Below are 25,428 nucleotides of genomic sequence, written 5' to 3' on the forward strand. Positions count from 1 at the left end.
GTCTGAGGTTTTGACTCCTCTTACGGGTGTTTGGGTGGAGTTTATTTTTTGAAAAACATTTTTTTATTTTGTGTTCCCACCTCTAGTTGTGGCACTGCTTAAGGTCAAGACTGGAAGTGCTGTGTCCGTCAATGAACCAAAGAAAACAGGATTTTTTTTCCACCGTAAAATCCCTTTCCCCTGAGTTCATTGACGGACACAGCACCCACCCTCCTGCTTGTGTTTGTACTGCTTTATAAAGAACTGAGCTGCCTGTAGCAGAGCGGGAGGTTACTGCCAGTAAGGACCGCCCCTAGGCGGTGCTGTGCTTGTTTTTTTGTTTTTTTGTTTTTTTTTAATTTCTGCCTAGTCCTACTCCTGAAGGTGGCGATATAACCCTAAGGTCAAGACTGGAAGTGCTGTGTCCGCCGATGAACTCAGAGAAAGGGATTTTACAGTGAGTAGAAAAAAAACAATTTTTTTTTCAAAGCTGGCACCTTTAACCACTTCATACCCGGAAAAATGTACCCCCTTCCTGACCAGGCCATTTTTTGCGATACAGCACGGCGTCCCTTTAACTGACAATTGCGCGGTTGTGCGACATTGTACCCAAACAAAATATATCCTTTTTTTCCCACAAAGAGCTTTCTTTTGTTGGTATTTGATCACCTCTGTGTTTTTTTTTTTTTTCGCTATAAAAAAAAGAAGAGCGTCCGTTTTGAAAAAAAAAATATTTTTTACTTTTTGCTATAATAAATATCCCAAAAAAAAGTCTTCATCAGTTTAAGCCAATATGTATTCTACATATTTTTGGTTAAAGCGGGGGTCCACCTATCTATCGTTTTTTTTTTTTTTTTTTTTTTTTTTTTTTTGGAGTTCATTCACAAACTTTTCTTCTCATGATTATCTACTCACATGTTCTGTGTAATAAGTCTGCCTGTGTCCGATTTCGTTGTAAATAATAACTTATAAAATTCACTGAAGGCGGTTTCCATCTTCATTGTGGGCATTTGAAGCCCTCAAGCATGTATTTCCTGGATGCGGCGAATGCTGTGCTCCAAGCATTCACCGAGAGGTTGTGATGACGCTGTTGCACAATGCATGCTGGGAAGCCTGAGACTAGCTCCCAGGGGACTGTGGGAGGTCTGGAAGAGGCTAGAAACACGCCTACTCCCATGGGAGGAAAACCAGGAAGTGCTAAGAAGATTAGAAAAAAAAAGCAAATTACGGCGATTTAAATTTTTTTACACAGCATGTCAGCATCTAGGCAAGGAAGAGAATGCATAAAGATAATGTTCAAAATTTGGGTGGAACCCCGCTTTAAAAAAAAAATTGCAATAAGCATATATTGGTTTGCGCAAAAGTTATAGCATCTAAAAAATAGGGATAAATTTACGGCATTTTTATTTTTACTTTTTTTAATTACTAGTAATGGCGACGATCAGCGATTTTTATCAGGACTGTGAAATTGCAGTGGACAGATCGGACACTTTTGCTACTTTCTTGGGACCATTGACACTTATACAGCCATCAGTGCTAAAAATAGCCACTAATTACTGTATAAATGTCACTGGCAGGGAAGGGGTTAACAGGGGTGATCAAGGGGTTAAATGTGTTCCCTCTGTGTGTGTTCTAACTGTGGGGGGCTGGGACTGAGTGGGGGAGGAGACGGATCGTTGTTACTAAGCATTAGGAACAACAGATCCGTCTCCTCACCCCTGATCGAACTGAGATTTGTGTGTTTAGACACACAAATCCCCATTCTCGCTCTGTCAGGAGTGATCTCTGGGGCACAGCAGACATGGCGGCCGCCGGACGTGGCGCATGCGCCGCTATACCCCTTAAAGCGACAGCTACGGCGATTCGCATGAGGGAGCCATTCTGCTGCAGGTGGTCGGACGAAGCATTGGCTTTGTTCGGGTCTTCAGCCGGCTGGTTGGTCGAGCCTACCGTTGGGCCGGGGGGGGGGGGGGGTTGTCCCTTCCTGCTGCATGCATGTGACCGATACAGATTCTTCTAAAAAAGTGAATATCAGCCTCATCGATAATCGGTCAATCCCTAATTAGCAGCACTGATGGGCATTGGGCACTGATGGGCACTCATAGGCGGCAGTGATAGGCACTCATAGGTGGCACTGATGGGCACTCATAGGTGGCACTGATCAGGAGACACTGACAGGCAATCACTGATGGGCACAGGGTGCCATCCTAATGGGCACTGATTGACATCCCTGGTGGTCTGAAGTGGGCATCCTCAATGGGTCTGTGTTGAATAATTAATGCGCTGATTATTAGTACAGACCCCCCCCCCCCCCCCGGGTCAGGAGAGCAGCCGATCGGCTCTCCTGTACTCACGCCTGTCAGTGTGAGTGGAGGAAAGGCCGATATACTCTCTTCCTGTTTACACTGTGATTGAACACAGTTGATCACATGGCAAAGAGCCTACGTCAGAGGCTCTTTACCGGGATCAGAGATGCGGTGTGTCAGACTGACACACTATATCGCCGCACTGTGCGCCCCAGAGGGTGCACGCTAGCAGCTTATCCTGCTGAACATCATATGACGTCCAGTCAGCATAATGAAACCACTTTACGCATGTCATGTTGTTATATAGCGGGCGGGAAGTGGTTAAGTAGCCGATGTCACTAAAAATTGTTTTCACTACGCTTAACACAATATTAAAGCAATCAAGAACACTGCTGCGCTACTAGATATAATTCTAAAAAAAAATATCAAACACAAGTGTATAAATCAAGTGCTCATCAAACGATCAACTCCTAATCACCATATAACTAATTAAAACAAAAAAATCTATTAACCACTTGCGGACCAGCCGCCGTCATTCTACTGTGGCAGGTTGGCTCTATTATGCGAATCGCCGTAGTTGTGCGTCAGTTCACATAATGGATACAGTGGACATGTGCACGGCCCCCCGGAGCTGATGCGAGTGACCGGCGGCCGCGATGTCCGCCAGCCACACGCGAATGCTCCACAGAGCCAGAACGGGGATCGGTCAATGTAAACAAACAGATCCCCATTCTGTCAGGGGAGTAGAGAGAAATTGGCTGTTCCTAGTGATCAGGAAAAGCGATCTCTCTCCTCCTCCGGTCAGTCCACTCCCCCCACAGTTAAAAACACCTCCCAGGGAACACATTTAACACCTTTATCACCACTACTGTTAATCCCTTCCCTGCCAGTGTCATTTATACAGTAATCAGTGCCTTATTATAGCACTGATTGTTGTATAAAGGTCACTGGTCCCAAAAATGTGTCCGATCTGTAGCAGGACTGTCGCAGTCCTGCTAAATATCACTGATCACTGCCATTACTCGTAAACTAGTGTGCAAACCAGTCATTATACGCTTATTGCATTTTTTTTTTTACCAAATATATGTAGAAGAATGCATATTGGCCTAAACTGAGGAATAAATTAGTTTTTTTCGTTTTTGCTTTTTTTTTCAAAATTGTCGCTCTTTTTTATAGTGCAAAAAACACAGAGGTGATCAAATACCACCAAAAGAAGGCTCCATTGGGGGGAAAAAAAGGACATCAATTTTGTTTGGGTACAACGTTGCATGACCGCGCAATTGTCAGAACAGCGCAGTGCCATATCGCAAAGAAAAGTGGCCCATAAAATTGTGACGTGTGAGTAAATGTGACAAATCCGCAGAAAAAACGATCCACCATACAGTGTAGACAAATCCAAAAGTGCTTGTGCTCACCTCTACCTGTATCTTAGGCTGCTGACCTCATATTTTGACCCGTTTCACCAGCAGATCAAAATCAGCAGTTTCCCTTTGGGGATAACAGATTAAACTAGTGTGATGCTGACACTTCTAGTTTTCCTTCTCTCACTCTTCCTCTATCTGGCTCAATGTGCCTCGGTACCCCTCATCAGTAAACGGATATATGGAAAAGAATGGCAGAATCTAGTGCTCTCCGTATCACAAATATTTATTCCCATATAAAAGATAGATAAAACACTCAAGTGTGGCACTTCAAGCAGTGCTAGATGAACAAGCATAAAATCGTAGGTTACACAAGATGGCCACAATGTGACGTCAGCTCATAGGCTCCACCCCCTATTCGCATTACGTCAAGGCGGCTCCCTACTAAAGATGTCGACACCTTGACATAACGTGTGGTGGATCGTTTTTTCTGCAGATTTGTCACATTTAATCACACATCAGTTTTATGGATTTTTTTTTGTTTTTGTTATATGGTGATTAGGATTTGATCGTTGAAGCACTTGATTTATACATTTTAGCGCAGCACTGTTTTTGATTGATTTAAGAGGATAGCATTGATAAAATTAGATGCACTCATATGTCCAGGTGCCAGCAAGTAGGCACCAACACAAACCGCTCCAGTAGTGACAGAAATACTGTCCGCGTACCGCCGCTCACCAAGCCAGAGCTGGAATACATCCACGAATCTGGAAGTCTGTGGACATCAGGGAGTGGCGTTGGGGGTCAACCGGAAATTACATCAGCAGCTTAGCCTCTACAGTAGGGAAAATATATATTTGATCCCCTGCAGATTTTGTATTTTTGCCCACTTACAAAGAAATGAAAGGTCTATAATTTTCCTCATAGGTGCATTTTAAATGATAGAGACAGAATAGCATCCAGAAATCCCCCCCCCCCCCCAGTCCTGCAATACTGGAGTCCTGCGATCCCCCCGCTGTCAGGCATCGGGATGTCGGTTTCCTCTTAGTTTTCTCTACTCTAGCGCTGACAGGACAAGCTAGGTGGATTCTGATTGGTCAGCACTGTCCATGTGACAGTGCTGACCAATTAGAATGCCTCCTATCCATACACGCTGAGAGTTATTGATAGGAGATGAAGTGGGCTTTTTAAATCCCTGCACCGTTGAAGCTGCAACCCGGTGTCTGACAGCGCGGGGGATCGTGGGACTTCGCGACTGGGGAGATCAGGAGGAGGTCCAGTTTAATTAAGTTCACTTAACAGATTATCTGTAAAGAAGAACTTACACTTTAGGTTTCTTGTCTGTCGCTTGGCAACTCAACGTTTCAGATTTTCTATAAGATTAAGGTCTGGAGACTGGCTAGGCCACTCCATGACCTTAACCACTTCAGCCCCATGTGAATTTACCCCCTTCCTGACCAGGCCATTTTTTGCGATACGGCACTGCGTCGCTTTACCTGACAATTGTGCAGTCATGCGACGCTGTACCTAAACAAAATTTCATCCTTTTTTTCCCACAAATAGCTTTCTTTTGGTGGTATTTAATCACCTGCGGTTTTTATTTTTATATAAACAAAAAAGCGACAATTTTGAAAAAAACACATTTTACTTTTTTGCTATAATAAATATCCCACATTTAAAAAAAACAAACGAATTTCCTCAGTTTAGGTCGATATGTATTCTACATAATTTTGGTAAAAATAAAAAAATCGCAATAAGCGTATATTGATTGGTTTGCACAATAGTTATAGCTTCTACAAAATAGGGAATAGATTTATGGCATTTTTATTATTTTTCTTTTTTTTTTTTTACTAGTAATGGCGGCGATTTGCTATTTTTAGCTATACTGTGATATTGCGGCGGACTCTTTTGACACATTTTTTGGGACCAGTGACATTTTTACAGCGATCAGTGCTATAAAAAATGCACTGATTACTATATAAATGTTACTGGCAGGGAAAGGGTTAACACTAGGGAGTGATCAAGGGGTTAACTGTGTTTCCTAGGTGTGTCTAACTGTGGAAGAGGGGGTGGGACTGACTAGGGGAGGAGAGCGATCGGTGTTCATACTTGTACATACTTTACACACAATCTTTCTCCTCTCCCCTGACAGTACCGGGATTTGTGTGTTTACACACAGATCCCGGTTCTCACTCTGTTGCGAGCGATCGCGGGTGCCCGGCGGTCATCATGCCCGCCAGGCACTCGCTTCTGCTCCGGGGGCGCACCTCCTACAGCATCTTAAAGAGCCGACGTACAGCTATGACGGCTCGCCCAGGGGAGCCATGCTGCCGCAGTATAACTGGCGGCTGGTCGGGAACCAGTTAATGTGCTTCTTCTTGAGCCACTCCTTTGTTGCCTTTGTGGTATGTTTTGGGTCATTGTCATACTGTAAGACCCATCCCTGACCCATCTTCGGTGTTCTGGCTGAGGGAAGAAAGTTCTCAAAGTAAACATTCCTTGTAATAGAAAAAAGCGTGGCAGGGCCCCTTAAATATGAGATCTGGGGTCAAAAAGACCTCAGATCTCATATGTAGACTAAAATGCAATTAAAAAAAAATGTTGTCATTTAAAAAAATGGCCCTTTAAGAGCTATGGTCGGAAGTGACGTTTTGACGTCGCTTCCGCCCTGCAGTGAGATGGATGGGGGCCATCTTCCCCTCACTTGTCTCCATGTCAGACCACAGGAAGGACCCAATCGCCTCCGCCGCAGAGACCACTTTTATCTTAAACCGGACCGCTCACTGAAGAAGAGGATACCGGTGTTATGGCAGCTAGGTGCTGCCATAACAACGATATCCTCCTTCCAAGTACCAACGTTTATCGTCGTGAGCTGGTACGGAAGGGGTTAAATTGACATGACTAATCTGTACCACATGAGCACATACTGTAGCCAGTCTGTGGGAGCCATAATTTGGTTAGAGGATCAAATACTTATTTTACTCACGTCACTACAACACAGTTTTTAACATTTGTTTCATGTGTTCTTTCTGGATTTTTGGGTGATATTCTGTCTCTATCATTTAAAGTACACCTATGATTACAATCATAGACCCTTAATTTCTTTGCAAAATCTGCATGCAATCAAACAATTATTTTCTCTACTGTATGCATTTCACTCGTCTTGAGGAAGCTCAGCCCCCACCATCATGTTGAAGCCTTAACCATTTGCCGACCACTGCGCGCCGATACGTTGGCACAATGGCAGCGGTGGGCAAATGGGTGTACCTGTACGTCCCCTTTAATTGGCGGAGCTAGCGCTCACCCGCCGCCTACAGCGTGTCCATACCCGCAGACTCGATGTCCGCCGGTTTCCTAGAGATCGTGTCACGGAGCCGCAGAACGGGGAGATGTCTATGTAAACAAGGCATTTCCCCGTTCTGCCTAGTGACATGAGGAAGACCTCCTATATGAAAGATATGCCCTTGATGTCTTCTTTCCTGTAAGTGCATTACTTTTGCGCTAATAAAATAACTTAATAATACTACGCTTAGGTGCGCCTCCCTCATTTTCTCTTTTGCATTTCTCACAGAGTACTCTGGATATGCTCTGGGGATGGCTTGCACCTGAACTGAGTATATATGGACAGAGAAAATTGAGTACTGTCCGTGATACTTTTTTTATTTGCACTAACATACAATTTTTCAGGACAAGCTTTCGGGGTATGTCCCCTTCTTCCAAGGTCCAAGCAGTACTGATTCACAATTTTTTAAGCAGAATTTGTGAATCAGTACTGCTTGGATCTTGAAGAAGGGGATATACCCCAAAAGCTTGTCCTGAAAAATTGTATGTTTGTGCAAATAAAAAAACTATCACGGACAGTACTCAATTTTCTCTGTCACAATTGCACTAATACGGCTACAATCAAATAGAGTATATATGGACAAATTCCAACTACAATAAGGACAATATAAAGCTGAATTACTATACAGGCTTTCTCATTGTCATGAGCTAGGTAACCCTTTCTTTCTAGCCCTGACCTCCAATGCCCTAGTCATCCCTCCGTTCAGGCTAATTTATGCCTTCTTTCAACTGTGAGAAGGACTTTTAGTTGTACCAAACTGGCCTAGACGATCCTAGTACACAGACATGCTCAGACTTCTAGTAGACAAACCTTGCCCTCTTTTCATTAGGCCAGATCTGTTTACTCAATGTCTTCTATTCTGTCCTGCTTCACAGTCTCTGGCTTTAACAACATGGGTGTTAAAACAGGTCTTTAAAGTGGGGTTCCACCCAAAAAAACAAAAATACCTGAAAAATTGTAAAACAAAAAAACATTTGAATTTTTTTTTTTTTTTACTTACCTCTAAATGCTTGTTGCTAGGTGGTCCCTCGTAGTCTGCCTATTCCTTTGCCTGGGCTGGTGACATCACTTACCCCCAGGCACAGGAAGGGCTCGGCTCTGCTCCCTCCCTCCTGTCAATCATCTGGGACCCATTACAGGTCCCAGGTGATTGAGCGGCCAATCACGGCACCGCTCGCGCATGCGCAGTGGGTGCCAGGCTGTGAAGCCACAGCCCGGCGCCCACAGTTGGAATGCCGGCGCCGATGAGCGGAGGGGGGGGACGAGCGGGGCTTCGATCCCCCGCATCGCTGGACCCAGGGACAGGTGAGTGTCCAATTAAAAGTCAGCAGCTGCAGTATTTGTAGCTGCTGACTTTTAATTTTTTTTTTATTTAATGGAGCCCCTGGGTGGAACTCCTCTTTAAGCAAGGGATTTCTAAGTCTGTGATTCTTACCTTGCTAAAAGCAAGAACAGCTACTAGGTAATTCTGTTATTGTACCTAGAAATTCTATTTTGCCTGGTATGAACGCAGTCAGTTTCATCCCTGAGATTGCTCTATGCCTCGAATTCTGGCCTTTCTACAATGAGGTCTTTACCAGAGTTTAGCTCTTAGCACACTAAAAGCACAGGCATCACAGTAAGCTAGGATTCAAAGGTAGCCACTCGGGGGGGGGGGGGGGGGGGGGGTCGTCTTTTCAAATGCTTGAATATGTCCAATCGCCTGAAGGTATACCCCTATAACCCATGTTGTATGAATTAATTGCTTGTGTCTTGTACTTAAAGATATGGAATTTACAGGCAAGTAAAAATTACTCATTTTATCTCTCTGAAACTATTATCAAGATTGGCGACTGCTTACTGTCCCAGCTGAGAACATTACAACCCCCGCTCCTCTGAAGGTCTTGCGTTACTTATCTGTGCACTCCTGGTGACTATCCCCCTTAGAACTTGGGGAAGGTTGTTCCTACCTCAGAGTCACAATGCTTCTCAGTTTGGCAGCAATAGCTGCGTATGCATCAGTGCTGTTGGTGCTTGCAGTTCTCTGTAGAGGCTTTGACAGGCCATAGTCTGCCTTGGCTGCTGGCAGTTGACTATTTTTCTGAAGATCAGCTTGGTGAGACCCACCCAGTAGCAGCCATTTTGAATGAGTCTTCTGAGGGTCTCTCAGTGGGTGGCCTTTTTCCTGGAGCTCCTTGGATGTGGCCATTTTGTGTTGGTCCCACTAAATCAGCCATCTGGGGGGAGTTCAGCACCGTCCTGTGGCTTTCCCAGCTGGATCCAGTGTGAGAATGGTACCTTCCTCTTGCAGAGAGCGCGCAAAACCCCTGCTCTTCCCAGAAGCTGGATCAACTTCAGGATACAGCAGCTTCTCTCTCCTCCTCCCTGTTTCTTGTTTAGTGAGTGGAAGCTGTTGGTGCCTGTGTATTCTGTTGGGGTACGCTTTCTAAAGGTTTTCATTCTGTCAAGGGTTGCATTTCTCAGTATGGACCCCCAGGTCTCCCCTCCCCTGTCTGACCCCCTTTGTGGTGCCTGTTCCACCCTTCTCCCAATTTTGTCCGTGTCCGTGGTTTCCGACCCTGTGACGTCTTAATCTGGACCCCTTTGATAATGAGGACAAATCTTGCACTGGTGTCTGCTTTGATCTCCTCCATGAGGGTGACTTTTAATTTAAGTTTTCCCCAGAAAATTTGGAAGAGGAGGTGGTTCTCTTTGGCACCCCTAAGCTGGCACGTTTTCATGTTTTCTCGGTGAACGGAGCTTGGCCTGGGACGTCAGGTCAGGATCCAGTCAGACAATGCCACAGCAATCCCTAGGACAGAATGAGTAGTTCAGTGGTGGCGCTAGAAGTCTCTCACATCCTCTGGTGGGGTGAGTTTCACATGCCTGCTCTCTCCACGGTTTACATTCCAGGAGTGGAAAAATAGCAGGCAGATTATTTCAGCTGTCATATTATGGACCAAGGAGAAGTAGGCCTTACATGTAAAGGTTTTATGCCAGATATGCCTGCGGTGGGGTACCCCAGATGGGGGTCACCTGGTGTGTTGTTTCAACAGGAAGGTGCCAGAATTGGTGAGAACCAGGGACTCCTTTTGTGGATGCGACAGATGCCTGGGTAGTGCCAAGGGGCCACTACAGTTGCATTTATGCCTTCCCAGCATTGAAGCTTCTTCAAAGAATGTTGCAAATGATAGAGGCAGAAGAGATTCCAGTCATTCTTGTGGTTCCAGTTTGGCATTGTTGGTCCTGGTATACCAACATGGTGCTTCTGGTTGTGGACATCCCCTGGTATCCTCATCTGCGAGGAGACCTAATGGCCAAGGAAAAATCTTCCACCCTGCAAATCTTCCAATCTTTGCAAATGTATTTTTAAAAAAATGAAAAAACTGCCATGTACATAATTATTCACAGCCTTTGCTCAATACTTTGTTAAAGCACTTTTGGCACCAACTACAGACTTAAGTCTTTTTGAATATGATGCTACAAGCTTGGCACACCTATTTTTGGGAATTGTATCCCATTCTTCTTTGTAGGACCTCTCAAGCTCCATCAGGTTGGATGGGGAGCGTCGGTGCACTGCTATTTTCAGATCTCTCCAGAGATGTTCAATCAGGTTCAAGTCTGGGCTCTGGTTGGGCCACTCAAAGACATTCACATAGTTGTTCCGTAGCCACTCACTTGTTATCTTGGCTGCATGCTTAGGGTTGTTGTCCTGTTGGAAGATGAACCTTCCCCCCCCCCCCAGTCTGAGGTCCAGAGTGCTCTGGAGTTGGTTTTCATCAAGGATGTCTCTGTACATTGCTGCATTCATCTTTCCCTTGATCCTGACTAGTCTGCCAGTTCCTGCCACTGAAAAACATCCCCACAGCATGAAGATGTCACCACCATGCTTTACTGTAGGGATGGTATTGGCCAGGTGATGAGCGGGGCCTGCTTTCTTTCAGACATGACACTTGCCATTCAGGCCAAAGAGTTCAATCTTTGTTTCATCAGACCAGAGAATTTTGTTTCTCGTGGTCTGAGAGTCCTTCAGTGCATTTTGGCAAACTCCAGGTGGGCTGTTATATGCCTTTTACTGAGGAGTGGCTTCTGTCTGGCCACTCTTCCAATATACGCCTAAATGGTGGAGTGCTTGTGCTTGGATGGTTGTTCTTCTGGAAGGTTTTCCTCTCTCCACAGAGAAACGCTGGAGCTCTGTCAGAATGACCTTTGGGTTCTTGGTCACCTCCCTGACCAAGGCCCTTCTTCCCTGATCGCCCTGGTGGTCCCAAACTTCTTCCATTTGTGGATGATGGAGGCCAATGTGCTCAATGGGACGTTTAATGCTGCAGAAATTTTTCTGTACCTTTTCCCAGATCTGTGCCTCGATACAATCCCGTCGGAGGTCTAAAGACAATTCTTTGGACTTCATGGCTTGGTTTGTGCTCTGACATGCACTGTAACCTGTGATACCAATCAACTGAATTTAACGCAGTTGGACTCCAATTGAGTTGTAGAATCATCTCAAGGATGATCAGTGGAAACAGGATGCACCTGAGCTCAATTTTGATTGTCATAGCAAAAGTTTTGAATACTTATGTAGAGTACATGTGATTTTGTCTTCATTTTTTTTTATTGTAATAAATTTGCAAAGATTTCAAACAAACTTGTTTCATGTTGTCATTATGGGGTATTGGTTGTAGAATCTTGAGGAAAATAATGAATTTAATCCATTTTGGAATAGGGCTGTTGCATAATAAAATTTTGAATAAGTGGATCGATGTGAATACTTTCTGGATGCACTGTATCGAGGCACAGATCTGGGGAAAGGTACAGAAAAATTGAAGGTCCCTATGAGCACAGTGGCCTCCATCATCCGTAAATGGAAGAAGTTTGGAACCACCAGGACTCTTTCTAGAGCGGGTGCCCAGCCAAACTGAGCGATTGGGGGAGATAGACCTTAATCAGGGAAGTGACCATGAACCCGATGGTCACTCTGACAGAGCTCCGGCATTTCTCTATGGAGAGAGGAGAACCTTCCAGAAGAACAACCATCTCTGCAGCACTCCACCAATCAGACCTGTGTGGCCAGACAGAAGCCACTTCTTAGTAAACACATGACAGCCTGCCTGGAGTTTGCCAAAAGGCACCCAAAGGACTCTCAGACCATAAGAAACAAAATGACCTGGTCTGATCTGATGAAACAAAGATTGAACTATTTGGCCTGAATGGCAAGCATTATGTCTGGAGAAAACCAGGCACTGCTCATTACCTGGCCAATACCATCCCTACAGTGAAGCAGGGTGGTGGCAGCATCATGCTGTGGAGATGTTTTTCAGCAGCAGGAACTGGGAGACTATGCAGGATGGAGGGAAAGATGAATGCAGCAATGTACAGAGACATCCTAAAAATCTGCTCCAGAGCACTCTGTACCTCAGACTGGGGCGAAGGTTCATCTTCCAACAGGACAACAACCCTAAGCACGCAGCCAAGATAACAAAGGAGTTGCTACAGAACAACCATGTGAAAGGCTGTAACATAACAAAATGTGGAAAAAGTGAAGCGCTGTGAATACTTTCCAGATGCACTGTACACAAACTAATAACTAGTGCTTGAGTCAGCACTCACTGACAGGAGATGTGGTAAGATAATGAAGTAGTCCATGCAGGGCTGGAGAGCAATAAAAGAGTGATGACCAGATGGACGGATCCTCAGGGAGAAACACACAATCATTATCGTCAGCTCCTCAACAGGATTCCCTCAAGAGCAAACAAGACAGCAGAAAGGGTATCGAAGTATGGCGCCATTCCACAAGTGTGTGCATTTAAAGCGTGACATGATAGGTATCTATTTACTCTGCATAACATTATCTTTCACATTGTACAAAAAAATTGGGCTAACTTTAGTGCTTTTTTTTTATGTTCTTGTTTTTTTCAAATCATGGAACTGTTTTTTTTCTCCCTAAAAAAGAAGTGTTTAAATAATTGCAAATACCATGTGACATAAAAAGTTGCAACAACCTCCATTTTATTCCCTGGGGTCTTTACTACAAAAACATATATATTTTTTGGGGGTTCTTAGTAATTTTCTAGCCAATAAAATATGATTTTTACATGTAGGAGCGGAGTGCCAGAATTGGCCAGGATGGCAAGTAGGTGAGGGAGTTGAATTGAGATTGCAATTTTTTAACGGTTAATCGTGCAACTCTACTGCATAGTATACCAAGACATTGGGTAGTAATGGCTCCTTTAACCTTGTGGAGCCTAATGCCCTGTACATACGATAGGATTGGAAAATGTTTGATAGGAGCTTGTCGGAAATTCCGACCATGTGTAGGCTCCATCGGACATTTTGCATCGGAATTTCCGACACACAAATTTGAGATCTGGATCTCAAATTTTCTGACAACAAAATCCGTTGTCGTAAATTCTGATCGTGTGCACACAATTCCAACGCACAAAGTTCCACGCATGCTCGGAATTAAGCAGAAGAGCCGCACTGGCTATTGAACTTCATTTTTCTCGGCTCGTCGTACATCACCGCGTTCTTGACGTTCGGAATTTCAGCTAAGATTTGTGTGACCGTGTGTATGCAAGACAAGTTTGAGCCAACATCCAAAAACATGGATTTTGTTGTCGGAAAATCCTATCGTGTGTACAGGGCATAAGGGTGGGCCGCTTTAATGTCAGACTACGTGCCATAAATAAATAATTTTGAATGTAAATAGTTTTACATTTAATTTACCAAATGAAGGATTAACGCCTATATGGTATGACAGAATGCCAATAAATTTAAATATTTTATTTAACAATAACATACTTTGAACTTAAAAATGTAATCTTTCTTTAGGTGGTTTTCTCGATGTGTTCTACAGGATCAAAAACAAGAGATTGTGGATTTACTCAAAGTCTGCATGCAAGGTAAATGCACCACTTTGAACTTATGCACATGTGATGTACATATTATGATGGCAAAAAAGCACAAAACAATGATATTAAAGTGGAACTAAACCCTCTGAATCAGCATTAACTAATTGTAATCCTTAATCCTTGCATTAGTATATAGATAAATGGTATATTGTATTTACTTGCTTTAAACTTTCTTTTTTTTTTTTTACACATTTCTTCAGTTGTTTCTGGCCTAGGACAAAATTATGTCATACACTCCTGACTCCTGCCATACAGGAGTCTTCTTGAGCTTTTTTTTTTTTTTTTTCAAAATTATTTATTTGTATCAGAAAACTGGTTCACCAGGATATACATAACACGGTATAGTTACATTAACAACAATAATGGCAGATATACACATACAGTTTTTAAATGCGAAAGCGCTAAGCAAGACAGGATGTTCAACATTACTATAAAACCTTGTATGACATGTAAAAGAATATTAGTGTGAGTAACTTATTTATTATAGTTAGAGGTCATATATATGGACCGTCTGTTTCATATTACCTATCTAACTGTATACCCTGTTTTAGAATACGGATATTCCTGGATATAATATTCCTTTTGTGAACGATTTCCTGTCCGTTTTGTATTTTGAAAAGAGAGAGAAAGTAAATTATCATAAAAGAAAGGTCCAAGTAGGAACGAATGAGTGAAATAGAAGGGAGAGAGAAAGGGGGAGGGGTGGAAAGGGAAGTGGGTGAGGAAGGAAAAGGGTGGGGGTATAGGGCAAAGGAGAGGGGGGGAGGGGGAAGGTCAGGGTGACAACCCACAGAGATGGAAGTGGGCCGACGTCTATTATTCTCCATTTCTAACCACCTAGTGTGAGATGGAGTCACTTGCCAAGAAGGGTTTTCCCCTCCTCCGAGTATTTGAAGATGTTCCAGAGCTGCCAGGTTTTGGAGTATTTCTCCTGTCTATTTAGGCTTGTGAGGATTAAGTCCTCCATCTGGTTTATTTCCTCAACTTTTTGAAGCCAAAAGGCAATGGGTGGTGTGTGAGAGGATTTCCAGAAGGAAGGGATACATGCCTTCGCTGTGTCTAACAAATGCCGTATGATTGATTTCTTATAGGATCGGGCGGGTATGTCGGTGGCGTGTAAAAGGAAATAAGCTGGGTCATCAGGGACTATGCGATCAGTAAATTTTTGGGTTATCTGGCGTACTTCTCTCCAGAAGATCTGGATCCGAGTGCAGAACCAGAAAATATGGATGAGTGTACCCCTTTCTTCCTGGCATCTCCAACAGACATCTGTCGTAGAGGGGAAGATTGTCTTAAGTAGTGCAGGTGTTCTGTACCAATGTGTGAGGATTTTATAATTCGTTTCCTGGGTTTTGGAACAGATAGAAGATTTATGAGTGAACGTTAAGATTTGTTGTCTTTTATTGGTTGTGAAATTGCAATTTAGTTCTTTTTCCCATCTGGTGAGACTTTGTACCTGGTATTCTCCCAACGGTGTAATAAGCAGTTTGTAAGTAAGTGAGAGTACGTGTGGCAGGTCCCCTGTCTCTGAACAAAGAACTTCCATGGTTGTGAGGGTTTGGTTAGCCTCCTGGGGTGGCGATAGGTTACTTAAGAAGTGATGGAGCTGCAATGCTCTGAGAAAATCTAGTCGGAACTGTCCTTCCGGATCAGTAAGCTCGGAGAGTGTCTTCCACCTCCCCAGAGTGCTAAAGTGAGAGGCTTGGTACAAACCTTCCTCTCTCAGTTTCAGGAATTTCCTATCTTGTAGTCCTGGCTTGAATTGAGGGTTACCCAATATGGGTCTGAGTGGTGAGTTACGTGAAAAGTGGGGGGGAGGTGTGGATCAATTGTGAGCAAACCCGTACTGTGTTACCTATTAACGGATGGCGTGTAATTTCCGTTGGGAGGGAGGCGTGACACCATGGAGCTCTGGGCAAGGGGATCTCACTTTGTGCCTGTTCAAGTCTTGTCCATAATTTGGTGTTTGTATGGCGGCACCAATCAATGAGTCTACTCAGGTGGGCCGCTCTGTAGTAAGTTTGAAGATCTGGCATTGCCAGGCCCCCATTGAGCTTAGGCAGTGAGAGGACTCTCCGGTGCAGACGCGGCTTCTTCCCCGCCCAAAGGAAATGTGTAAAAGCTGTTCTCACCTGGTTAAAGTAGTCTACCGGAATGCGCATTGGAATGGCCTGCATGATATATAAGAATTTGGGTAGGATCGACATTTTGAGAATGCTACATCGACCAAACCAAGAGTGCAGTCCGCTGTCCCATTTGTCTAGTAGTTGTTTGACCTTATTTAAAAGGGGCGGAAAGTTGAGCTTGTATAGCTGGGAAAGCTTCGGGGGTATGAGCGTACCCAAGTACTTCAGGGCTGTAGAAGTCCATTTAAAGTGGAAGTTGGATTGGAGGTGTGGGAGTTGAGTTTGAGGGATTCCGATACCCATCGCCTCAGACTTGCTGAAGTTAATTTTCAGGTTAGCTAGTTGGCCGTAAGTGTGGAATTGTTTCATAAGGCTAGGAAGCGAGGTGGCGGGTTTTGTAAGGGAAAACATCAAGTCATCCGCATATGCGGAAACTTTAAAGTGTTCCCTGTTGGCTTCCACTCCTGTAATGTCGAGATTTAGTCTGACGTGACAAAAAAAAGGTTCCAGGGATAGTGCGAAGAGCAATGGCGATAATGGGCATCCCTGACGAGTCCTGTTCGTAATTGGAAAGCCCTTCGACAATACCCCGTTAGCCCGAACTCCAGCTGTTGGGTTCCAATAGGCCGCTGTTATCCAATTTAACATTTTGCCGCCTAGTCCTATGTGTCTCAGCGTTGCGAACATGAATTTCCAGCTAACTCGGTCGAAAGCCTTTTCGGCATCTGTCCCGAGGAACACACATGGGGTTTTAGTGCTGTTTGCGATATGTAGTAGATTAAGGACTTTAGTCGTATTGTCCCTGGCTTCTCTCGTCGGGACAAAGCCTACCTGGTCTAAATGTATAAGCGAGGGAAGGTGGTGTTGGAGCCTTGTGGCAATGATTTTTGTGAAGAGTTTTAGGTCTGTATTCAGGAGGGAGATTGGGCGATAAGAGCCACATAGGCCTGGGTCTTTACCTTCTTTCGGTATAACTGATATTTGTGCCTGTAGTGTGGCTCTGTGGAACTTACTCCCTGAGCCCAGAGCGTTATAAAGTCTAACCATGTGTCCGCCTAAGGAGGGTAGAAAAGTCTGGTAGTAGGTGGTGGTGAGGCCATCTGGGCCTGGGGCTTTACCTGTTTTGGAACTTTTTAATGCAGTATGGAGTTCAGGCAGGGTAATAGGGTCATCTAGAAGTGACTTAGCTTCCTCCGGAAGGGACGGCATGAGGGATGTCGCAATGTACTCCGTTGTTGCCTCTGAGGAGGTTTGTGTCTCAGTCAGATTATATAAAGACGAGTAATAAGAGCTAAATTCCTGGGCTATCTGATGGGGTAGGGAAATTTTCTGACCTGTTGTAGACTTGATGTGTGGTATGTATGAAGCAAGTCTTTGTTCCCGGAGGAACTGGGCCAGTAACCGTCCGCATTTGTTGCCTGATTCATATATTTTCCTTCGGGAAATCTGTAGTGCCGCTTTTGCTTTGTATCGCAAGATGTCAGTGACTTGCATGCAAACTAAATTTAATTCTGTTTCTAGTTGTCTTGTGGGTGTTTGTTTATGTTGTGTCTCTATCGTTTCTAGTGTCATCAGAAGTGCTTTCAGTTGTAAAGCCCTCTGCTGTTTGATACGTGAGCCATGTTTAATGAGTATCCCCCTAATTACAGCTTTGTGGGCTTCCCAAATCAAACCAGTATCGCAGTCAGGGGTATCATTCGAAGCGAAGTAGTGACCTATTTCCTTACTTCTGCTAGGACGTCTGGGTCTTTCAGGAGTCCCTCATTCAGTCTCCATGGTGGTCTCTGAGTCCGTAGGGGATCAGAAAGGGCATAGCGAAGGGTAATCGGGGCGTGGTCTGACCACGTAATTGAACCTATTGTGGTTTCTTTAGTCGCTTGCAGTTGTCTGTGAGGGATTAGGAAGTAGTCGATTCTAGAGTATGACTGATGTGGTTTAGAGAAGAAGGTGTAGTCCCTCTCTCCCGTGTGAAAAAGACGCCAGACGTCGATCAGTTGCAAAGAGTGCAGTGTCGCGCTAAGATGTTTACGTAGGTCCCGTGAGGTCGAACACGTTCCAGTGAAAGTGTCTTCCGCGGGTGTGAGTGGGATGTTCAGGTCTCCGCCTATGATCAATTGTCCGTCCGAGAATTGTAAGAGTAGGTCTAGCTGTCGTTTTATAAATGTATCTTGGTGTGTATTGGGAGCATACAAGTTGGCCAGGGTTATTTTTACATCACCTATCCGGCCCCTCAGGAAAAGAGATCTCCCCTCCCTATCTAGTTTTACATCTGTGTGTGTCCACGGGATTTTTGCCGAGATCAAGATCGATACCCCCCTAGATTTAGCTTCTTTGTATTTTGAATGATACACGACCGGGTAGTATTTATTTTGAAGCGTCGGCAGGGACCCCTCTCTAAGGTGAGTTTCCTGAAGAAAAACAATGTCAGCACCTCTGCGGCGCATATCATGCAGCAAAATTCGTCTCTTCTCTGGCGTGTTTAGGCCCTTCACGTTGAAGGAGACTATATTCAGAGCGTCCATCTCTGTGAGATGTCGGTGGGTATGGGGGGGACAGGGAGAGAAGGGGGGCGGAGGGGGAGAGAGGAGGATAAGCAAAAGGAAGAGGAGTTAGTGAATAAGGAAGGAACGAGCTTCTAGAAAATTACAGAAGAAGTTGAAGAGATTAGGAAGCGGACACTAGAGTGTGCCGCCAAATGAGAGAATCTAATGTAGGCAAAACGGCTAATACGCTCCTCAGACAAAGGCCATAAACGGAGCGCAATCCTAATTGGGACGGTGAATAGACAAGGCCGAGAGAAGAGCTCCCGTGCGATTGTCATTTTATTATAACATGTTACTGGTAATAAGGCAAACAATCGTTCTGGTGTAATAAAACATAGTGAACTATCAAACACATGAACTTATGCATATATAATTAGGCATCATTGTGGGTACCCTGACCGTCTGATGTCAACAAGTATAACAGTGTAGGCTAATATCCCATCTCCCTCCAGGGCTACACATCCATGAGACAACACCAACAGCCACACTATAGGGAAAGATGTGCTGAGGGTGTAGCCCATGAACATGCCACCAGGTTGTGAGGAATAAAATGAAATAAACTAAAATATAATAAAACAAATTAGAAAAAGCTAAAGTGCGGGCAATCCCCCAGGTGATAATTGCCACGCAAGGGCTAAGGCTCAAGGTCCCTGAGTGTCATGTCATTCCCCCTGATGTATTTAATTAAGCCCCATCTGGCCCAAAAGACTGAGCATCTAAGTTGCTCTCACCCCCCCCAGTGGAGAAAGAATTAACTGGTCTCTTGCAGGAGTGTCATTCCTGTGCCTCGTTGCTGTTTAAACGGTGGTTTTTGGCAGAGGTGTCATTACTTATTCTTATTCCTGTGGAGTAAAGAGCCTCTATCTCCGGGGGGGGGGTCGTGGGGAGTTCCAGAGGGGGAATCCACTTCCAAACGCTGTACATGTTGTCGGTCTTATAGCACCCAAGACCAGGTGGTACCCCTTGGAAAGCAGAATAAAAGTTCCCTTGGCCCGATTACAACGCCTAGGGAAGGCAGATATTTGCGCTGGATGGTTCCGGGGCCGGTGTGACTGACAAAAAAGGGTGCATGGGTAGTTCTGCTTCCAAGGAACCATCAGTTAACTGGTCAAACCTCTAGGGCAGTGGGCTTAGAGTTCAGGGGGCATAGTCTGCCTGTAGAAACATGGGAGCTGTCCGCAAAACAGCAAGGGGTTACGGCTGAACAGGGATTGGCGGCCAAAGGCCTACTCACGTGACGCTCCTCCCGAGGCCAACCGGCTCCTGCGCCTGTTCCTCTGCTGTCGCGGTGGCAGAGGGTCACGCGGTCTCAGAAGGCCCGATCTGCCAGATGAACGAGGGAGAAACTGAAACCAGTCTGGTACCTGGATTGGCTCTGTATCCATAAAACGGAAGAGGGCAGGGAGGTCACCTGGACGTTGGAGAGAGAAGGAGCCCGTCACTCCGCGGAACAGTACCGAGAGAGGGTATCCCCATCTGTACGTGAGTCCCTTCTGCTTCGCCAGGTCCAATAGCAGGTGTAGGAGGGTTCTTCGTTTCAGGGTTGCTCTGGATAAGTCAGGTAGGATCTTCGTTCGTATGCCTTCCATTTCCACATCGCCGTGTTCCCAGGCTCGCCGGAGGATACTCTCTTTTTGGGTGTAACGATGTAGTCTGCAGACTACGTCACGCGGTCTATTCGGGTCGTCAGATTTGGGGCCTAGAGCCCTGTGGACCCTGTCTAGTTCAATCTCCAGGTTAGGTTCCTCTAGCACCGTGCGGAAGATCTCCCGTACTGTCTCCCCTAGGTTCTCCTGTGGTGCCGTCTCTGGAATCCCCTGAAGCCGCAAGTTGTTCCGGCGGCTGCGGTCTTCCACGTCCTCCATGTGCAGCTGCAGGGCAATGGCAGCATCCCTCTGTTGGTCTCTGGCCTGCTCCAGTTCTCTCCCTGTCCGTCAATAAAGTGACCGAGGTCTCCCCGGTAGACACCCGCTCTGACTTCTTGTATGTCACGGCAGTGTGTTTCTTCCAGCTTGAGGATAAGTGCCTCAATGTCTGATCTGGTGGGGAGAGCCTGGAGTAAACTTCTAATGTCTTGGTCAAACAGAGCAGGATCGGGTGGTTGTGGGGACGCTATCATGGTTTGATGAGGGCCTCCGTAAGTGTCTGGGAACTAGGAGAGGAGCAGGCTTCAGACTGTCTTGGGGCCTTCTGTCTCTCGCCTCGTGGAGCCGCAACTGTGGCCCCGGGGTAAGAGCCTTGTAATTGCAGGAAATAGCAGCGGATCTCACCGGGACTTTTGCTAACGGGTGTCCCCCGGGTAGATGCTCTTGTCCTATGTCTTTTGGCCGATTGCATGCCTCAGGCGGGGTATTGTATGCCGGGTTTTCTGGACGAGGCCGGGAGCTCAAGAAGAAAGCGTCTTCACTCAGCCATGTCCAGGCCACGCCCCCTTGAGCTTTTTTTTATCTCTTTTATCTGGAGGAGGGGCTTTCCCAGATAAGCACACCCTCCTGCCTGCATGCCTGAGCTAAGGGCAAATGGTTTCCAGGGAGTAAATGCTACATGAATTATCTGCCCTTGCTCAAGATGGAGATATGAATAGGTGAGTTTGCTTTGAATAATAAAAAATAGATTAAGGTTTTCATTTTGTGGTGCTCAGATACAGTTTAGTTCCGCTTTAAATGCACAATTATTGAATATTTTGTAGGATGGGTAGGCACCTATGTTTTCTGAAAATTCTGTACAACTTGAGAATTCCTAGACGGGTTGGAATTAGGGATGTACCGAATGGGTTTTTTGGTGCCAAAACCTATACCGAAAATAAATCTTCCTTGATACCGAAACAACGATACCGAAAGTGACTGTTTTAAAAAACGTTTTTTTTTTTTAACAAGGTTGGCCTTTATTGAAAAAAATGGATCACAATACATTATAAGACATAAAATTATTGCAGTGGATAAATCAATGGAAGAACAATATATATGCAATACTCAGTATGCAGTATAACAATAGGACATTGTAGGCATACATTACACAGGGCAGGAACATAAGGAGTTATCCATCATCTAGTGTCATAAGTCATGGGGGGGGGGGGGGTGGATGCCGAAGCACAGAGCCCAGTCATATACAGTACATCAGAAACATATAAGGCAAGGATACCAAGTAGGACATTACAAATCACAAGGGGTCAGTCCATGGCTGCCAGACCTTCTCAAATTTCTTAGGACAACCTCTACTCATATAGGTTAGTTTATACATTGGTAGTATTGAAAAAAATGGATCACAATACATTATAAGACATAAAATTATTGCAGTGGATAAATCAATGGAAGAACAATATATATGCAATACTCAGTATGCAGTATAACAATAGGACATTGTAGGCATACATTACACAGGGCAGGAACATAAGGAGTTATCCATCATCTAGTGTCATAAGTCATGGGGGGGGGGGGGGGGGGTGGATGCCGAAGCACAGAGCCCAGTCATATACAGTACATCAGAAACATATAAGGCAAGGATACCAAGTAGAACATTACAAATCACAAGGGGTCAGTCCATGGCTGCCAGACCTTCTCAAATTTCTTAGGACAACCTCTACTCATATAGGTTAGTTTATACATTGGTAGAATAGTATTTACTGAGTTTTCCCATGACCTCACCGTGGGTGGCAGGGGGAAGTCCACTTAAGCAGGATCTCTTTTTTGGCATAAAAGAGCAGCAAGGAAAGCAGAAGTTTAGTATACCGAGGTCTCTGGTCATCCTCTTGTATACCCAGTAGGGCCAACTCTGCTGTTAGGGGTATCTCCAGCTGGAGACGCACATTAATAAATTCAAAGATAGCGGCCCAATATCGGGAGAGTCTAGGACATAACCAGAACATGTGTTTATAGGTGCTATCTGGAGATTGGCATCTCGGGCAGTTCGGGGACCTCTGTGGGTAAATTCTGTGCAGTCTCTGAGGCGTGAAGTAAATCCTATGCAGAAATTTGGTTTGTGTTAATTTGTCCCTGGAGGATATCACCAGTTGGGAGCTAATAAATAACAGTAGTTCCGCGCTTAGGAAAGGAAAAAAAAAAAAAAGGAACTGCAGCCCCCCTGACACAGAATATCACCTAGGTGAAATTCAAATCAACAAATGTTCTAAGGAAGGGGAATTGGCGCTGTTCTACTATATGTGCATTAAATGTGGTTCATATATAAATACATATGTAAAAAACATATGAAAAATAAATAATATTTAGGTGCAGCTAATGTGCTCTTGGGAGCTATAATTGAGTGCAAAAAACTCCACCAATCAATGTTATCTAATAAAGTGCAACGTGCTGAAAAAAAAAAAATATATATATATATATATATATATATATATACCCAAAAGACCTATAACAATAAGAATCTGTAAATGTCCCAAGTGTGATGAAAAAATATGTGGTACCAACTTATTAAACAATTAAACCATTAGAGTAAAGTCCCTAACGTAAATACGTAAAAAGTTCAGTACACAAATCAAGTGATAAAATTATATAAGAGATGTACTGAAAAAATTATTTTTAAATTGATGAAAACAATGTCCCAAAAATTTGTGTACAGAGAAAATCCTTGGATGTGTCCCTCTGCTGGAAAGACTGTAATCCTAGTGCAGCAAGTGTTCCCCGTCTTCCAATACACCCCCACTCGTGCTCTCACTCACCGGACTGCCCAACTCCTGCAGGGGTAAAAGGCATGCAGATAGACTCCAGCGACGATGAACCCAGGAAACGGTCCTCAGCCCAATGCTGTATATCCTTCTTTGATGTTGCGATATCCCCAGTGTTAAACATCCATATGCAGCAAAGAAAAAATGTATCTCATAGCGTGAATCCGAAAAAATTGATTTATTAATTTAATCAATAAATTATTTTAGTTTAAAAACAGGAGCTGACAGCGCTCCACACGCCGGTTCACAGCCTGGGCAGGGCAGCGTGGTTGAGCGTGCGTTCCACCGCCCGCCTGTCTGAAACCGGAAGACTCCGCGTAAACCAGACAAGAGGTTGACGTATGCGTATCACGAGGCCACGCCTTACGCGTTTCGTTGGGAGCTATTCTCAAAACATTCCTCCCAAGTCTCTCTATCTAGGGATGGGATATCAGCCCTCCATTTGTCCCACAGTGCATCCAATTTTTTTGAGTCTGTTCGAAGCAACGTCAAATATAGTACCGAAAGGGGCTTATTCAGGGATTCCTGCGCCAATAATTCCTCAACCACATCCGTTACGAGATCAGGTGGTGTCGGGGACTGAGCACGGAACGCATGCCGCAATTGATAGTAGCGAAACAGCATCCCTGCAGGAAGGTCACATCGCCCTACTAGGTCTTGAAAGGAAACCATGGCCCCGGAGGAGACAACATCCTTCAGAAGTTTAATTTCATAATGGGCCCATAATTGTGGGTCAGGGATTGTCCTAAAATGTGGGAGGGTAGGATTTCCCCATAACAGTCAGTAGGGGGACCACCTATTGGGAGACAAAAGTCGTCTTCTAGCCACCTGTAACGAGCCCCTTGCTCGCTCGGTTCCACTCTCCCGACACTCCTCTGCAGCTATAGAATCAGATTGCAACGTCTGATGGTTCGGTCATCCAATGCTCCGGGATTAGAACTTCAGCTATGTGCCGTTCTAACCCAGTTGTGATAGCTCAGAACAAACACCAGGCAGGCTGTATGTAAGTTCAAACAGGAATCTATCTTTATTGACAAAATACAGGCTTTTATACACTCAAGTCACACCACCCCCCATATGCGTAAAGTAGTCTTAGTGGGACCCGAGAGGGCAGGACTGGAGGAGGCTCCACAATACACCAGGTTACCGAGCTCCTTAAGGGAAACCACCATAGCCGCTTCCAAACAGACCGCTGCATTGGCCCTAGACTATTCAAACCACCACCTAACCGTGACTAACATGGCCGCCCAATAATACACCAGCAGGTTAGGTAAGGCCAAGCCCCCACAACTGACAGGGAGCTGAAGAGTCGATCTGGCTATCCGAGGGGAGGATCCCCGCCATAAAAAGGATCCAACGCAGCCGTCTATTTCTTTAAAAAATGCCTGGGGTATCCATGTAGGGCAGTTCCGAAAGATATAATTAAACTTAGGTAAATAAATCATTTTCAATAAATTTATGCGCCCTAGTAAATTGAGGGGAAGATTGGCCCACTTGGAGCAGTGGTCTTTAAGGCATGCGACTATAGGCTGTAGATTAAGGCACTGAAAGGACCGAGGATCTCTCGATATTCTGATTCCTAGGTATGTGAATTCCTCCGCCCACTTCAATACAGGTTGGGTCGCTAGGTCCCTGGCCCTTGCATCTAGGGGAAAGAGTACAGATTTAGTCCAATTGATACGGATCCCTGAGAATCGCCCGAAACTCATCAAAAATTTCCAGGGCCGCCTGCAGCGAAGTGTCCGCATCATGTAAATACAGCAGGGTGTCGTCGGCGTATAGGGATATCTTCTCCTCCAGAGGGCCAACCCGCAGTCCCACAATACGACTAGATTCACGAACCAGTGTCGCCAGTGGTTCTAAGGCCAGAGCAAACAAACTGGGGGGACAGTGGGCATCCCTGCCTGGTCCCCCTCCGGAGGAGAAAAACATCTGAAAGGGAGTCATTTACCCTAATCCTTGCCCTGGGGGCCCTATATAACAAGCCTAGCCAGTGAAGGAACCTAGGTCCCACCCCAAATTTCCTCAATCCCTCCCATAAATACTCCCATTCAACAGAGTCAAAAGCCTTCTCCGCGTCGAGAGAGGCTATGACTCTTGTTCCCTCGTTATCATGGGTGGCAGCCAGGTTCAGGAACAGACAGCGTATGTTGATATCGGTACCCTTCCCCGGCATAAACCCAGTTTGATCCACATGCACAAGGT

General features: G+C 45.0%; 1 protein-coding gene across 1 annotated transcript in view; it reads left to right on the forward strand.

Annotated features, from left to right (window-relative positions):
- Window positions 1-25,428, forward strand: part of PIWIL1 (piwi like RNA-mediated gene silencing 1) — a 766,743-nt gene that overhangs the window by 621,471 nt on the left and 119,844 nt on the right. The window contains exon 18 of the mRNA XM_073597707.1: window positions 13,797-13,867. Within this exon, the coding sequence (XP_073453808.1) occupies window positions 13,797-13,867 (71 nt within the window). The remainder of the gene's footprint in view (window positions 1-13,796; window positions 13,868-25,428) is intronic.

The sequence above is a fragment of the Aquarana catesbeiana genome, linkage group LG01 (genome assembly GCF_042186555.1).
Source record: "Aquarana catesbeiana isolate 2022-GZ linkage group LG01, ASM4218655v1, whole genome shotgun sequence".
Classification (NCBI taxonomy): domain Eukaryota; kingdom Metazoa; phylum Chordata; class Amphibia; order Anura; family Ranidae; genus Aquarana; species Aquarana catesbeiana.